The sequence below is a fragment of the Barbus barbus genome (assembly GCF_936440315.1).
Source record: "Barbus barbus genome assembly, chromosome: 19".
NCBI lineage: Eukaryota > Metazoa > Chordata > Actinopteri > Cypriniformes > Cyprinidae > Barbus > Barbus barbus.
The window spans coordinates 22069218-22085394 of NC_136747.1; the positions used below are offsets into that span (position 1 = coordinate 22069218).

Sequence of the window (16177 nt, forward strand, 5' to 3'; positions counted from 1 at the left end):
CCAAATCAATAAAGAGCACTGTAAATAATAAACCACAATCCCATATATTCCTATTAGAGTAGATTTCTCAGAGTCAGAAGTTAGCTAGGTAATTTGATGCTTTGAATTTTTTTGAGGTTGTGTGAGGATAAAAACACATTTTATTAAAAAACACATACATGTCAGTGAAACAAACTGCCATCTAGGGCCTTTCAGTTCAACCTATAATCATTTATTTTTGTGAAGTTTTAGCTAAGTTGGAGGGCATTTGAGTTAGCGCTAAGATAACTAAATTAGCATCGCTAATTAGCAACTAGCACCGGATTCTTGAGAGATTGTCATTGCTAGGCAATCTCACATAAATTCTTACTTTTATTTTTATTATTCTTAATTTAGCAACCAGCAAGTGGCTTTCTGAGTGTGGCTCGCTAACCCAAACGCATACACGCACAACACAGACACTGTTTCAATTGGCTCCAGCGACAGTGGGATGACACCACCTCCTGGCGCGCCTTCTTAACTCTGCATTGAGATATAAAACATGCCGTTTGGTTTGGACAGCTACCAGAATCCAAATGGTAGATTTTGAGCCAAATTCATCTGTGGATGAGCAGAGCGACAAGCCAAGAGCTGTTGCCCTTGGGTAGGACGTGAACACAGGCAGCAAACAGGGAAGACGGATGAGGCTATGTCTTCCCAGGAGACAAAGCCGTTGTATGGCAATACTGTACGGTAATGGCTGGGCTCTGGGGTCCGGCTCCCGTGGCCTTGCTGAGAATCTAATATAGAGGCTTTTCAAATACACATTATACCATCATGCTTTCTCTGACTTTCAGCGCTACGGGGCGGCAAGACGTGCGTGTGGCACGCAGGGGGTCTTTGTGTTAGCTAAAGACTTCATTAAAATGCCATGAGGCACAAATGTCAGCACTTGGTAGGTATAATAGCTTCGGACAGAAATGTAGATGTCGCACAAGTATCATCTCGGCAAATGGACGTCATGTAGATGTGATCCTGAGAGCTTAAGCTCACAACATGGGACAGAGGTTTGGTGCAAAACAAATCTTAAATATGTTGCGCTGTAGTTTTATTTACCTGCTCCCCATCTTTCCGAACGGGAACTGCATCCACCGCTGCAGGAAAAGAGAGAGAAAGACAGAGAGAGAGATAAGGGAATAGGCATGTGGCTTATGCAACCTTTACCGAATATGCTAAGTCAAACTGACAGCTCCTCGCTACATTTTCTGCTGACATTCACACAAAGACCTAAAATTAGATTAATTATCCATCCGAAACCGCCAGCACTCTGTGGGGAAGGAGATTTGTTGCATTACGCTTTTATATATCTCATCATTCCTATAAAATGATAAAAATTAAAAAAAAACATTAAAACATAACTAAAACATTAAAACATAATTGCACATTTAGCACTGCTTGATGCAATTATGCAAATTATTAGGCACTGTATTTTAAGAAGAGGCTTCCAAGAGATGCTGAATTAAAGATTAACTGTAGAAAAAAAGAATTCGGACATCTTTAATCTATTCATTAGATTCATAAATATGTTTACTTGTTATTCTAACTTCCTGTGTATTTGCACTTCGCATCATTTTGATAATGTTGATGGTGTGTGTGTTGACAGTGACTCATTCAAAACGACAAAGTAGAATTGACACGTAACCCAGTTTGCACTAACATTTTTGAATGATGTGCCTGAAAACAATCGCCCTGTAACATTAGAGACTACATAAACACATAATATTCAGGCATAATGGCTGTGTTTTTGAGACAAAGCAATAAATGGTGCCGCAGCGTTCAGTGACGAAACTATGGTGCATGAGGCCAACCAGCAATCAAACAATCATCCGTATCAAACGTATAAACGACAGTATGCAAACATGCAGGTAATCGTCCACTGTAGGGCTGTATAAAAGCTGTTTATACAATGGCACACTTGCTGCTCATGCTGTCGTCTTTAGCGAGAATAAGGATATGTTTGCAAAGAATGATAAATGGCTGTAAAGGAGAGATTGTGTGGAAGCCCTTACAGCATACGGAGATGGTTTGGTTGTTTATGCTAATTGCTAACTGTGGTCACTGCTCCCCACATTTACAACAAAGCAGATTCATCAATTCATTTTAGAACAAGAGTATAACCTAGTGCCTGCTGTGCCATTTTTTTCCTTCTACAATTGCCGCTTGTCAGATTGTACAATATGAGCCCAATGAGACTTTGCATAAAGCTGCGTTCACACTGTCAGACTTTGCCATCTGACACAAATTTTGGAAATCATGAAAGATTTATCTTGTTTTATATGGTAAAATCTTTGAAAATTGTACAGTACGCACCTGGCTTAAAATGGTAACAGACTTTCAGAAATTCATCACAAAAGCCCTATTGGGATGGTAATTGTCTCTCCAGGGGAATCTGTAAAAATACATTTGTATGGCTCTTCAGTGATAAAACTGTTTAGATGCAGATTTATTCATGGTGGAGGAGCAAGTTTTGTGAAAATGCAATTCTCATGTTGTCAGTCACATGACAGGTTGACTAGTAAAATGATTAGTATTGCAAACCCTGATTTATATTAATATGATATGATTAATGTTTGCCTACAGAACCCCCACTGGCTCTGCACCCTTTACCTAAATTAATTAATTCAGACTTATATGCCTTCTAGAAGCTTGCGTTCTTCAAGTGAACGACGCATTATTGTACCATCCCAAAGACACACAAAAACACTTTCACAGACTTTTTCATTAACTGTTCCCATCTGGTGGAATGACCTGCCCAATTCAATCCGTGTAGCCGAATCCTTACCCATCTTCAAGAAATGCCTAAAAACTCATCTGTTCCATCTTTACTTGACCCTCTAACTCTAGCACTCTCTATTCTAATTTTATTTTATCTGTGTCTTTTTATTAAAAAATAAATAAAAATTTATAATAATAATATTTATCTGTACTGCGTTAGGCTAACTGAGACTTGTAATAGCGCTTGCACGTTGTCGCTCTTTTGTTGGTTTTGATTGCTTCTTATGTCCTCATTTGTAAGTCGCTTTGGATAAAAGCGTCTGCTAAATGACTAAATAAAAAATAATAATAAAATATAAATATTTATAAGACATTTTTATATTTTATTGCATACCTGTTGCTGCCATGACAATGGCGAATTTCAAAGACTTATATGATTTTTGTTTTCTTTTTCTTCTCAGCTCCCACTCGCTGTAGTGGAGCAGTAATGTATTATTATTCCTGTAAACCGTTTCCAGCATTTCAGAAATAAAAGTCTATTTTTAATATTCACACTCAAAGTTCCAAGTCTGATGACTTTTCCATATGACAAAAGTCTTTCATGATTCCAAAAAGTCTCAAACAGCAAAATCGTGGCCAAAATTGTGTTGTGAATATTGAAGAAATTCTGCGTGAGAACCTTCACGGTGCACATGTATTTAGTGAATGAGATCCTGTCTAGCTGCAGTACACATGCTCTCTCACTCCCCCATCTATCTCTATTCAATTTAGGTCTATTTAATTTAGCTCAATATCAGTGAAATTGAGTTGAGTATCGGCTTGATTCATTGAACTCATTTACAACAGTCCTAAACCGTTGACGCAATAGAATAACAATATTGTGATGGGGTTAATCGCATCAAAACAGAATGTACCAGTCTTTGTTCTATTTGCATCTGATTTTTTTTTCACTCAAGACTGATTTGGATCTCAGAATGCATTAATTGCATCCTGTGCATGTGTGTGTGAGCGTGTGTCTTTTAATTGCTGGGCTCTCTCTGTAAGTACAGCAGAGCCTTTGGGCCTTAGGGCCATTTCCTCAATCAACCTAACCCACTCTGGAGAGACGGATAGAGCCATGCAGAGCAGCGCAGCTCTGGAGGAGACCAGTGAACAAGAGTGAGGAGTAAATAGAGAAAGACAGAAAAAGTGAGTTAAGGTAAAGTAGATCTACTCATAATCAGTTACAAAGGAGACAGTCAGAACCAACAGACCAGAAGATCAGCAACAATGACTAGATGAGAGCTATGATTGATTGATGGAGAAAGAGAGAGAGAGAGAGAGAGAGAGAGAGAGAACAGTAAACAGTAAACAGAAAAAGATAGATAGATAGACAGACATAATGAACGATAAATTGAACAGAAGACAAAGATAGATAGATAGATAGATAGATAGATAGATAGATAGATAGATAGATAGATAGATAGATAGATAGATAGATAGATAGATAGATAGATAGATAGATAGATAGATAGATAGATAGATAGAAAATTAGACAGAAAAAGATAGATAGACAGACATAATGCACGATAAATTGAACAGAAGACAAAGATAGATAGATAGATAGATAGATAGATAGATAGATAGATAGATAGATAGATAGATAGATAGATAGATAGATAGATAGATAGATAGATAGATAGATAGATAGAAAATTAGACAGAAAAAGATAGATAGACAGACATAATGAATGATAAATTGAACAGAAGACAAAGAAATAGACAGATAGATGGATGGATGAATCGCTGCACATCCCAGCTGTCAGGACCCATAACTTTCTATTCGTCCATTCCACAATGATGCTGTTAAGGACAAAACACTTCCACTCATGCAGGAAAACACATTGAGAAAATCCCAAGAGACATGAAGGATAAGCCATAGCATCCAAGGTCGCTAAGCGCCACATGGCCGCTGCACTGTTTACCCTGCCCATCTACATTTATGTCTGACACTGAGCATTATGAGGGCTGGAGCTTCAGGGGAAAGGAAAGAGAGAGCGAGAGAGACGGAGAAAGAAGCAGTCAAACGGGATAAACAAATCTGCATGTGACGAGGATAAAAGCTAACATCAAAGCGCAGTGAACGACAACGAACAGGATGAAGATTCCTAGACACCCGGCATAAGCCTGACGGTATCACGGGGAGAAGCAGCAGAAGCTCTGCATTGCCAACAACCAGACGGAAGAAACAACTGGACCATGGGACAATCTGGCTTGACAGATCTCATCGACTAGCACGTATTTTATTCTACAGCAAAAGGTAAAGGTGGAGAAAGGGAAGAAAAAGGGACAAATAAAGGAATGCAGGCTGGAACTCTGACACACGGTGACGCTCACATTGACTGATTAGGAGCGAAGTCCAAGAGGCTGACTCACCTCCGGTACTGAGCCAAAAACACATGGAGAGGAGGGGGAGGGACAGGAAAGACAGAGACAAAGAGGATGAGAGAAAGACTGAGACACCGAATGAAGGAAGGAACGCTATGCTATGCGATATATAACAAAGAAAAACTGAGGACAATAGAGGGTAGGCGTAAAGAGATTAAAATGACACTGAGTTAATTGACACAGTAAAGAGAAAAGAGTCAGAGAGAGGCTCAGAAAGAGTCAGAGGGTGAGCACAGAGTTACAGACCATCAGAGTGAAGAAGGGAAGACAAAATGGGTATTTACACTTAATCGATCAGATTGCTATCCGATTGGGTTTGTGTCTAAGCAAAATGGATATTAATCAGATCTGCTCTTCCCAGACTACATGGATGCTAATGCAGAGCAGTGAAATTTTCTGCTGAATGCTCTCTTCGGCTCAAATGGAAAATAGTGTTTGAATTCTGAGATCTGGAGGAGCACATTTTTATATTTGGCCTGTACAACAAGAAGTATTTACACAACTCAGAAACATCTTGTATGCATTTTAAACCACTTCTGAGGTGGTCTGAGGGTAAACCCATTTTCAAAAGTTTGTGCGCAGGTCCCCAAAAGCCAAAATGCATAAAAAGTTGTCCGTTTTTAAGTTGGCAATGGTGTTATGTGAACACTCACAAATGTATTTTGCAATCAGAGCAATAGAAATGAACTGACCAAGTGTAAATACCTCTGAAGAGAAAAAGACAGAACTTGAGTTAAAAGGGGACAGTCAAGGAGAGATGGGGAGTATATATGAGAAATAGAAACATGAATAGCAACTAGATTGAACAGCAGCAATCACTGTTTAAATGAGTCAGCTAGTTATCAAACTAGGCCAAAATCTGGCCTTTAATTTGAGAATTAAATTATACCAAAATCTCATTTTCTGTGCTATAAAAAGCTGCATAATGAATTTGAACAAATAAATATCATCAAATGATATCAGCAAGTATATATGCAAAATTACCTGGAATATATATATTTATACTACAGTTCAAAAGTATGGGTTCAGTAAGATTTTTTTATATATTTTACAAATAAGGCACTTATTATGTAAATATACAGTAAATATAGTGAAATATTTAAAGAATATTATTTTATATTATAATTTTTTTATTTAAAAAAAAAAATTAAATGTAAATTTAAAATAATGGTTTTCTGTTTTAAAATATTTTAAATAGTCATTTATTCTTGTGTTGGCAAAGCTGATTTTTTTTTTAGCAGCCCTGATTCCAATCTTTGATGAATAGTTCAAAAGAACAACATTTATTTGTACAGATATATATAGATAAATATATGAAGCGGTTACACCTTTTTTTGGGATTTATCTGTGCCATGTCTCTAAAGAATTACATTACTAACTTAACCAAAATATTTCAGTTACAAATAAAGCTATAAAAGAGAAAGCAAGAAAGAGAGAACATGTTATTGCATTTCATTATGGTATTGACGTGTGAGGCTGAACATTTCTTCACTTGGGACTAAAAACTCACTAAATTATCGGTTTATGAAGTGACCTTCAACCTAATATTAATGGAAATCTGCAAAAAAAGCAACTGCTTCTGCTGTCTCAAACTTAGTTTGAGCGAATAGACAGGTGAAACTTATGGCAGCAGCTTAAAATAAGAAAAGTAAGGGGCACTTTTAGAATAAAACCTAAAAGTAACCTGAGGATTGGTTCCCCTTATGGACAGTTCTGGATAAGAAGCGATAAGAGGTACAAGTTCACCAGAAGACATTTGAGAACTTCCTGACTGTCACTCCCTGGGCCTCCATCACACTCTTTCTCTCCCTCCCTCCCTCCTTCCCTTCATTCGTCTGACTCATTCTTTGCAGACCTTCTCTCCCTCTCTTTGTGATTCCTCCTGCCCCTTCTGCCTCCTCCTCCTCCTCCTTGAGGAGTAAACCTCTCAATCATACTGAGCAAGTCACCTTGGGCCGTGTCTGTCACCACACAAGCTGGATCATGCAATCACATGCAAATGCATACATGCAGGAGATTGAGTGTGTGTGTGTGTGAGAGAGAGAGAGAGAGAGCGAGAGAGAGAGAGAAATGTAGAGAGAGACCATCTGCATGTCAGCTTGTCTGTCCCTCTTTCAGAGCCTGAAATTAAATCAATACAAAGAGGCATCCCTGAGTAATGCAATAGCTCAGAACAAACACGTAGAGAGCGACCCAGTGCAAACATCGGCCTTAGTGCCAAGAGCTCAGCCATCCACCTAATGCCCTCCCAAACACACCTACAAGACAGTTCACACCCACAATCCTGTGACAAACAAACCCATCTATATGTACATTTGTTCATTTAACAGCTGCTTTTACAAAGAGACTTTAAAAACACAAGCAATTTATCATGGACTCAATCATATAAAATGTCACAAATTTCAATTGTAAAGCAGAACACTACACAACTAGAGTAGACAAGAGCAGAAAGAAATGAGAGAAAACTCTTTTATTACACAGCAGTGTGGGATTGGACTTTCAAGCTTGCCAATACACACTTCTCTTGTTATTATTATACATTTACGTGGGATTGAACCATAAGGTCAGATCATTCATCATTCGGCTGCAGTGCTCTGGAATATGCGTTATGGAATATAAATATATATATATATATATATATATATATATATATATATATTTATATTCCATAATGCATTTTGATATAAATCATGTTTTGCTTGTCTTTTTACTGCTATATATATAGCAGTAAAAAGACAAGCAAAACATGATTTATATCATAATACAGCACATATATAATAAATGTTCAAATAATGTATTATAGAATATATAGAGAAACATAAGCACTGTTTTAAAAAAAGACATCATCACAAAGGCAGGATTGTTTTAGTCATATTCGAAGTAATATAAGTCTTATGTAATACAAGACAAGCAAATATTTCATAATATATTCTCCTGTGAATATGTATTATGGAATATATGAAGAGTTCATTTGTAAAAACCGATAAATGCCACTTTCAAAAAAATGAGCTGATTTCCGTGCATTATTCTCCACATATAGCTCGATCTGAACCCTAAACACGTTTTGTCAAAAAAGCCAGTATTGTCCACTTTCAAGGCATCGTGAGTTCACGTTTTACTGCAGAAGCCGACAAGCGCCCTTGTTGTTTTTGAACAGAGGCCCATAAGTCCATTTTAGCGAATCAGCGCTCTGTATTCAGGTCAGGTGACAAGGCTAATTTCACTTTGAAAAGACTTGCTAGCTGAGAGGAGTTTTGTCAAAGCTGACTAAAAGTGATCAAGGATGGATCATGTCGACGAACTTGATAAAGTTGTGATATCTTCTTCATGGCGAAAAAGGAAAATAAAAGCTGAAACGTTTTCACAGAGCCTTAAGCAGCGCGTTACAATGGTGAGGGAAAAGCTCTGTGTATTGTGTGTAATTACATCCATACAGTCTATGATCACAACAACAGGCATCTACATTGTCATCTGAGGAGATTACAAAGATTAAACGAGGGTTTTTTTTTTTTTTACTCTAACACATGAAATGTGGAGTTATCTGCTTTTGCCAAATAACGACTGTAGGAGTTATCTGTTTTTGCTATAAAACAAACTTTTAATATAAAAAAAAAAAAACATACTATCAATTAACTTTAATTTTGTAAATTACCTGTATTTGTTTAAGTTATTATTACTTAATCAAAACAACCCGACTGCACACTGATTGATATAACTTGGAATGCGTAATAAAAAAATGTGATTTCGGAGAAAAAAATAAAATAAAAATGAGTTATCGGTTTTTGCAAATGAACTCTTCATATAGAGAAACACACATGCATTAATCTCCTTCATGATGGTCTTTTTTTTTTTTTCTTTATATTCCATAATATATATATATATATATAACCTGTCATATGTTAAATAGCTAGAGAAGACTATTTAACTGGAGAAGCTGTTTAAAATATAAAAATATATACTCACTTAATTCATGATGATGTGTTAATGCTTAGTGCTGTGTCTACAGCCACTGATTGACCCTCACTGCTGATTGGTGATATACTGAAGAGCATAATTATAGCAAACATATTCCCAGTGAATATGTTTGACAGCTTAGCTAACATAACTTTAATGAGGAAAGCCTGTGAAGTGTCATTTAATGCTCGTTTACTGAAAGCTGCAAGAGGGTATTTCTAGTTTAATACTTTGATTAGCAAATTGTAATTACCCTTTACAATCTGTCACCAGATTCAGGTATTTCAGCAGTGCCCTTTAAAGGCTGTTGTTGATTCATTACACAATCTTGTGAGAGTAGCAATAGCTGTGTAAGTGACTCTAATTAAAAACCCAAACCTCATATTAAAAAAGTTTGAAAGTATAATTCAAATGCGATGCATTTTACTGTAAACACCGAATCTCACAAGGATTTGAGATGATCAATGTAGACCTAAGAATGTTCCTATTTCTGGCTGTAGCAACAATTTGCTTGGTGAGCTCATGAAGTCAAGAATAACTAGAAAATCGATAACGGGGCCTTGGTTGAGCCATTAAGAGCATCTGTGCAACATGTCGACAGCACATAAATTTCGTCAGCTTACATGAGAAGTGTTTGCTTTACTCAAAATAAGGGGTGAACAACCACAGGCTCATATCAGGCACTTGACCCATATTATTTAGCATGCATCTCGTCCTCTCTCCTCTGCTTTTCGGTCACTGGAAAGTAGACACTATTTATAGCCAAACACACTAAATATGCCATCCACACTCCTCTCTAGAGCATTACAGATAGCCAGCCAATTTCAATGCCACAACTTGAAGACATATGTTTTTTTAGTTATTAAAAAATAAGTATTTTTATAAGAGGTGGTTAAATTAAGTTACTCAGCACGGGCTTCCCTAATTATCGAATATTAGATACTTTCTGCAATAGCTTTATTATGTGAAAGATATCTTCCATCCAGACTCTCTGTTCCTTTCCCATGACAGCTCAATGACAATCAAAGGTCAAATACAGCAGCATTTATTTATTTATCACTTCATCAGCTGCCTGGGTTTGTTTTGATACTGTGCTCTCATCTTAATGGGCGTAAGGCATCGTAAAACACGTTTAAGAGGAACAATTCAGAGTCTTCTCTCCAGGGTAGTTAGCGCGCCTGCCGTCTCACGGTTACAGCAGAATATTAATCGCGCCAAAACACCCGCAATTTGTTATCAACGGCTATGTGTTAGCGCGTAACCATTTGGCGGGAACAGGTGCCCACCGGTGCCGTTGACTTTGCAGAATTTGACCTACATGTGAGACGCATTCAGCCGGCTCCACGTCACACCAGAGCGCTTTTTGCACATGAGCACCTCTGATCCCAAAAAACACCCTCTTCGGTTAACCTGCATGTACGTACGCGCTCAAACCTGTGAACCACTGCTGTTTTCACACAAACAGCTCCTGACATGACCGTAGCACAGTGTCGGATATTGCGAGTCGTTCTGGAGGTGCATCGAATACAATCGTACGCTCCAAAAATTCCACGTTGGATCTTTAAAACCACTCTGTCTGCACCTACCGCATGCACGCGGACACACACGGCTATCAATTCCAGACGTACTAACGGTTCTCAAATGCTGACACTTCCATCCCGGCTTCCCACAAGCAGCGTGCCGAATCATTGTCAAAGCCTGGAGGACAAACAGCCTTTAACCAAAAGGTTTCCATAGAAACACACGTTTTTCCCCGAGAGGGGGGATGCATGCGAGCATCGCCTATCACTCCTCTACCCCTGGTTGGTCTTCTTTCAACCTGGAAAAGAAAGTCAATCAAAACAGAGAGGGTCTTACTGATGGTGCGGGAGCCGATACAGCCCATGGTGTCTCAGCGAGGGCCGGTTTGTGAACGAGGAACGAGAGCCACCCTCTCAGCAGACATTCTCTCCTTCTCTCTCTCTCTCACTCCTCTTCTTCTTCTCCGTGTCTCTGACTCTCCCCTCCTGTGTCTGTAAGGCTGTATGCGAGAGCGAGTGTGCCTCCAACACGCTCTCGCCGTCATCCACCCTCCCTCCCTTCCTCCCTCCTTGCCTCGCTGCAAACCCCTCAATACTCTCTGGTGAGCCAAGATATCAGAGTTAGTCAGTCACTAAGTCAGTGTGTCTGTGAAATAGGAGAGAACGGTGTGAAAACGCTCATCGGCCACTTATGTTCCTATAAATCCCTTTGTAATCGATAAAACTGGTTGTAGTATCAAACAGCCAACAATGACATTGAGAAATGTCAATGACATCAAGAGGAAAGAGCGTCGATCAGAAGTTCCACGCAATTCCCTGGAGTTCCCTGATCAATATCTTGAGCAATCGTACACGGGGCATCTCTTTTCTTTGGTTCTCTCCATTATCGCTTGACAACGCAGTGCATCTGTCTCCCCACCCAACTCTGCCGCCCCTCCCTTGCTCTTATTTTCCTGTTGCGCTTGCACTCTTCAAAGCATGTACAAACATCTGTTTATCCCTCCTGATCTCTCGGACTCCCTCTCTACTTGCTTTCTCACCCCTCCAGCTCAAATCGAAGAGTTTTGCACATCTATATAAAACCGGCTCATCATGTTTGCTTGTCATGTCCAGTGTGTCTGTGGAGAGCCGTAACCTTGAATATACCCACACACATGCATTCTGTCCAGACCGTACATGCGCACTCTCCCTGCCTCAAGCAAGCAAGGTTTCTCCCTTCTCCTTTTTTAAACACATTCTGTCACTGCATTCAGCCAGTGTTGCCAAAAGAAGAACCTTTGAAGAGAAATGGAGAGGGCTAACCCAGGAGGTGTGCTTTGAATTGTATTAAGGACCGTGAGGCTGAATTAGTATTCAGGAGGAAGAGAGAGAAAGAGCAAGAGTGATGAGGAGAGGAAAGAAGGGATGACAGGGATGGGAGGAGGAAAGAAAGGATGAAGTATGTATGCGTGTGGTAATACATCAGGGGAGCTGTCCAAACAGATGCCGGGGTTGACTGCTTTTCCGCTTCGAAAATCTGTTTCGAAATGTATGATTCTCCAAGCATTTCATTTGTCACTTTTCACTTGGTGTTATATTGTTTCACATCAAATCTACAATATGTTTTCTTTTCTAAAATAAACTTTTAGGTTTAAATTGAGTGCATATTTTTTACATATTCTTAGGAACTTACACTTTACAACATATACACATACACAAACACATACGCAATTTTTTTTGGAAGAGAGTGAGGTGAGCTTTGTTGCCGCCCAAACTGCTTGATTTTTGATCCTATATTTATTAATGGCCCATTATTTACATTTAGTCATTTGGAGACTTAGAAATTACAAATTTGATAAGTACATCTGTCATTAAAATGATTACATGTATATTATAATAAAAATTATGTAAATAAATCACGTAAATTTTTCCATAAGACTCGATAGATAGATAGATAGATAGATAGATAGATAGATAGATAGATAGATAGATAGATAGATAGATATCGAAACACAAAACTAGAGGACAGTAAGATTTTTTTTAAGAAATTAATGCTTATTTTAATCATTAATATTAATAAATACTAATTAATAGTATTAAGTGTCAATAAAGACATTTACATTGTTACAAAAGATTTGTATTTCATATAAATTTTTTACAGAAAAACAAATCCTGAAAAATGTATCTCAGTTTCAACAACAATTTTAAGCAGCACAGCTGTTTTTTTTTTAATTGATAATAATAAGATTATCATTTTAACTCCAAAAAATTATATCTGAAGGATCGTGTGACACTAAAGACAGGAGTAATGGCCATCACAGGAATAAAAAACATTTTTAAATATACTAAAATAAAAAAACGTATTTTATATATTGTGATACTAGTTCACAGTATTACCGTTTTTGCTGTATTTTTGATCAAATAAGTTTTTTTAAAACATAAGAAAAAAAATCATTTTAAATGTTTACTTGGCATCAATTAAAATAATTTTGCAACAGATCTTGTTAACAAGTTGTGTTAACACAGTTCAGCTTAATCGACAGAAGCAGACACAGTCAAAACACCAATGATAGCACATCACCATATCAACAGCTTCAGAAATTCAGACACCCAAAGTGTCGACGCTTCACACTATACAAATGACTCTACACAAATCAATGCCTCAACTTTCTCCAGGTTAAAAAAGGAGGCGTATACCTGACACTGAGGGAGATAAATAGAGAGGAAGAGTGAGGGAGAAGGCTTATCCTGACATCACAAAACCGACACTGGGACACCATATCATTTATTTATGCATCCAACAGCTTGCCTGAAGTTACAGGAGGCTCTCTCAAAGGGTGAGTCATCCTTTTCTCACTCTCTCTTTCTCCAACTCCCTCCCTTCTCCACCCTATCTCTCATTTTCAAAGCAGCCACTGACATCAAATTCACTTTGAGGCTGGAACTTCCAATGTCTCCCTTGCATATTTTGATTTGCGTGTGTCTGTCTGTGCACATAATAACACATCATTTTAGTATAACTGTATATGCGGCATCCCAGCATCTATAATTTGAAGGTTACATGCTGTTATTTAACTTAACATTATTGTTGCTTGCTTTTAGGCTACATTACATGCTGGTATAACTTACCACATACTGTCACGCTAATTGCATAACTATAAATAGCACTGAACATCTACTGACCTCCCAATGTGCTGTACAAGGCGTGATGATGAGGAAAAATGCTCTTAACAATCCCCATAGCAAACTGCAGTACAGCCGCTGCAAATCCGATTTCCTCCCTCTACATTTGCACAGTGTGTGTACATCAGACCTGCGCTGTGCCAACAGAGAGCCAGGCTCCGGCCCAGCTCTATACTGCCCTTGGCCGTGATCAATAACTCCATGTTAGACCAAAGTAATTCAGCAGGGTTTTATTCACTTGGAACATTTCTTTGACCCACTGAGAACGTGAATCACCCAGAGCTCACAGACCTGTCACTTTGTACTTGTGCAGAGGCTTTATAGTTTACTTGATCTTCACATGGGTTTGCCTGAAAGGGTCAGTTCATGTCTATTGTTGACCTTCTGAGAATATATATAAAACCTCCACCATGCAGTGTTGGGGAAAGTTACTTTTAAAAGTAATGCATTACAGTATTGCATTACTCCCCCCAAAAAGTAACTAATTACGTTACTTGGCTACCTTTTATGGAAAGTAATGTGTTACGTTACTTTTGCGTTACTTTTTAAATATGAGCAGGGCTTGATTGTTTTAATATAAAAAGTTCTATTTATAGCAAATGTTGTATGCCCTTTCACACCAAAAAGTGTAATGAATAAACCTCAGGCTGAAGGAAAAGTAATTTCACGTCTGTAAAGTAGAACACAGGAGAAGGTGGTTCAACACATTTCAGCAATAAGAAACAATGAAGCACAATTGTTGTTTGCTTATTAGTATGGTTGAACTGGATCATCAGAGGTCAGCAGCAAAGACATTGATTAATAAAATGGGATTAGATACATTTGTGTTATTTAACATTTAATTATTGCAGGTTTGCATTTCACTGTTTTAATTCATTTTGATAAATACTAAATCTGTTTTTGCAAGTGGGATGAATTAATGCACATTCACACTTAGTATAGTACTACATTAAAAGTATGTTCACACAGCGCACTGTCAGTAAATAAATGGGGAAAAAAAAGGATCTGCCGTTACTTTTTTGAAAAAGTAACTCCGATATTTTCTTGTAAATGAAAAATACGTTGCTTTACTAGTTAGGCTACTTGAAAAAGGAATATTATTACATAACTTGCGTTACTTGTAATGCGTTACCCCCAACACTGCCACCATGCATGTACAGCCATCATTTCAGCATGTGCCCTGAAACACCTGTTTGGCTGAATGACTGAAAGTTCAATGTAATTTGCTTCCAGTCTATCCAAAAGATAATTAGGTAAAATAATTTTCTGCCTTTATTTTGTAATATTATTTATAGGCATTTATTGCCAGATGACTGGCAATAGAAATGAGAAGAAATGAGGATAGGAAAATGGCAGAGAATGGGACCAGAGCAATATATGGTAATAATAGGCCTTTAATAGAATAGAATAGAATTGAATTGAATTATATTTCTTTTTTCTTCTCAGCCAACATATAGATTTCAATAGAATAGAATATATGTGGCTGAAAAAATGGCTCAATCTGTGAGCATAAAAGTAAAAAATACATCATTTAATTTTAAAATTACTAAATTTTTAAAAATAATTATAAAGAATTTGCAAGTAACACGTAGAATTAAATTAATTCTTTAATTAGAAAAACTGAAATAATAGCCTATTTTCTTGTAAAACACACTCCAATAATCTTATTTGTAACTTCAAAAAATCATAATGTAATTTTTCTCATGAGGTGTTTTGAATTGTATTTTATACACATAAATAGGCTACAAGCTTATTTCATGATTAAACTTGGTGATTGATTTGGGATTTTCTTTTGCCAACTCGAGAAAACAAACATTCACAGTTTCAAAGTGTTTCTCATAAACAATATTTTATGTCCCCTGATATGGATTTAAGCAGTAGGGCTAATAATGGTGGAAATCAAGTCACTCAAATAAAATGATGGCAATACTACCCTTAATGAGCGCCGTGGGCTTTGCGATTACTACTGTCTATAAAAGAGTGCTTGTCTTCTCCCTTTTTAATTTGCTCAAGGGAGCATAAATGCTTATTAGCATTGCCACAGTAATTTCTCCTTGAGGGAGACCACTGACAACACTCCCTAAACAGAGAGAGTGATCCCTTAATACTTCATACGATACGTGGGTGTTAGTGAGGCAAAATTATACCAGTCACAGCTAGAGGAGACTTTGAGAGTTGCATTATCTAAACCGACATTTATTCTGTGCCTGCTTATGTTGAAAAAAAAGTGCTTTTAAAAACGGAAAGTACTTCACAAAAAAGCTAAAAGAAATCAGCATGCAAATAACATCTTAAATTGTACTTTGCAAGCGATCATCTCACTAGATCTTAATTATGTTCATCTACAGCTATTTTAGAAAATATGATTCAGCAGCACAACTG

The 16177-nt window shown here is 37.5% G+C and overlaps 1 protein-coding gene across 2 annotated transcripts in view; it reads right to left on the reverse strand.

The window, feature by feature from the left end:
* The window catches only part of LOC306884977 (uncharacterized protein), a 29730-nt gene extending 18623 nt beyond the window's left edge, over positions 1-11107 (reverse strand). For both annotated transcript variants that reach the window (XM_079441259.1, XM_079441258.1), the window contains exons 1-2: positions 10971-11107; positions 1075-1112 (exon numbers count right to left, since the gene is read on the reverse strand). In XM_079441259.1, the coding sequence (XP_079297385.1) occupies positions 1075-1112; positions 10971-10998 (66 nt within the window). In that variant the 5' untranslated portion in view covers positions 10999-11107. The remainder of the gene's footprint in view (positions 1-1074; positions 1113-10970) is intronic.
* Between the last annotated feature and the right edge of the window lie 5070 nt (positions 11108-16177).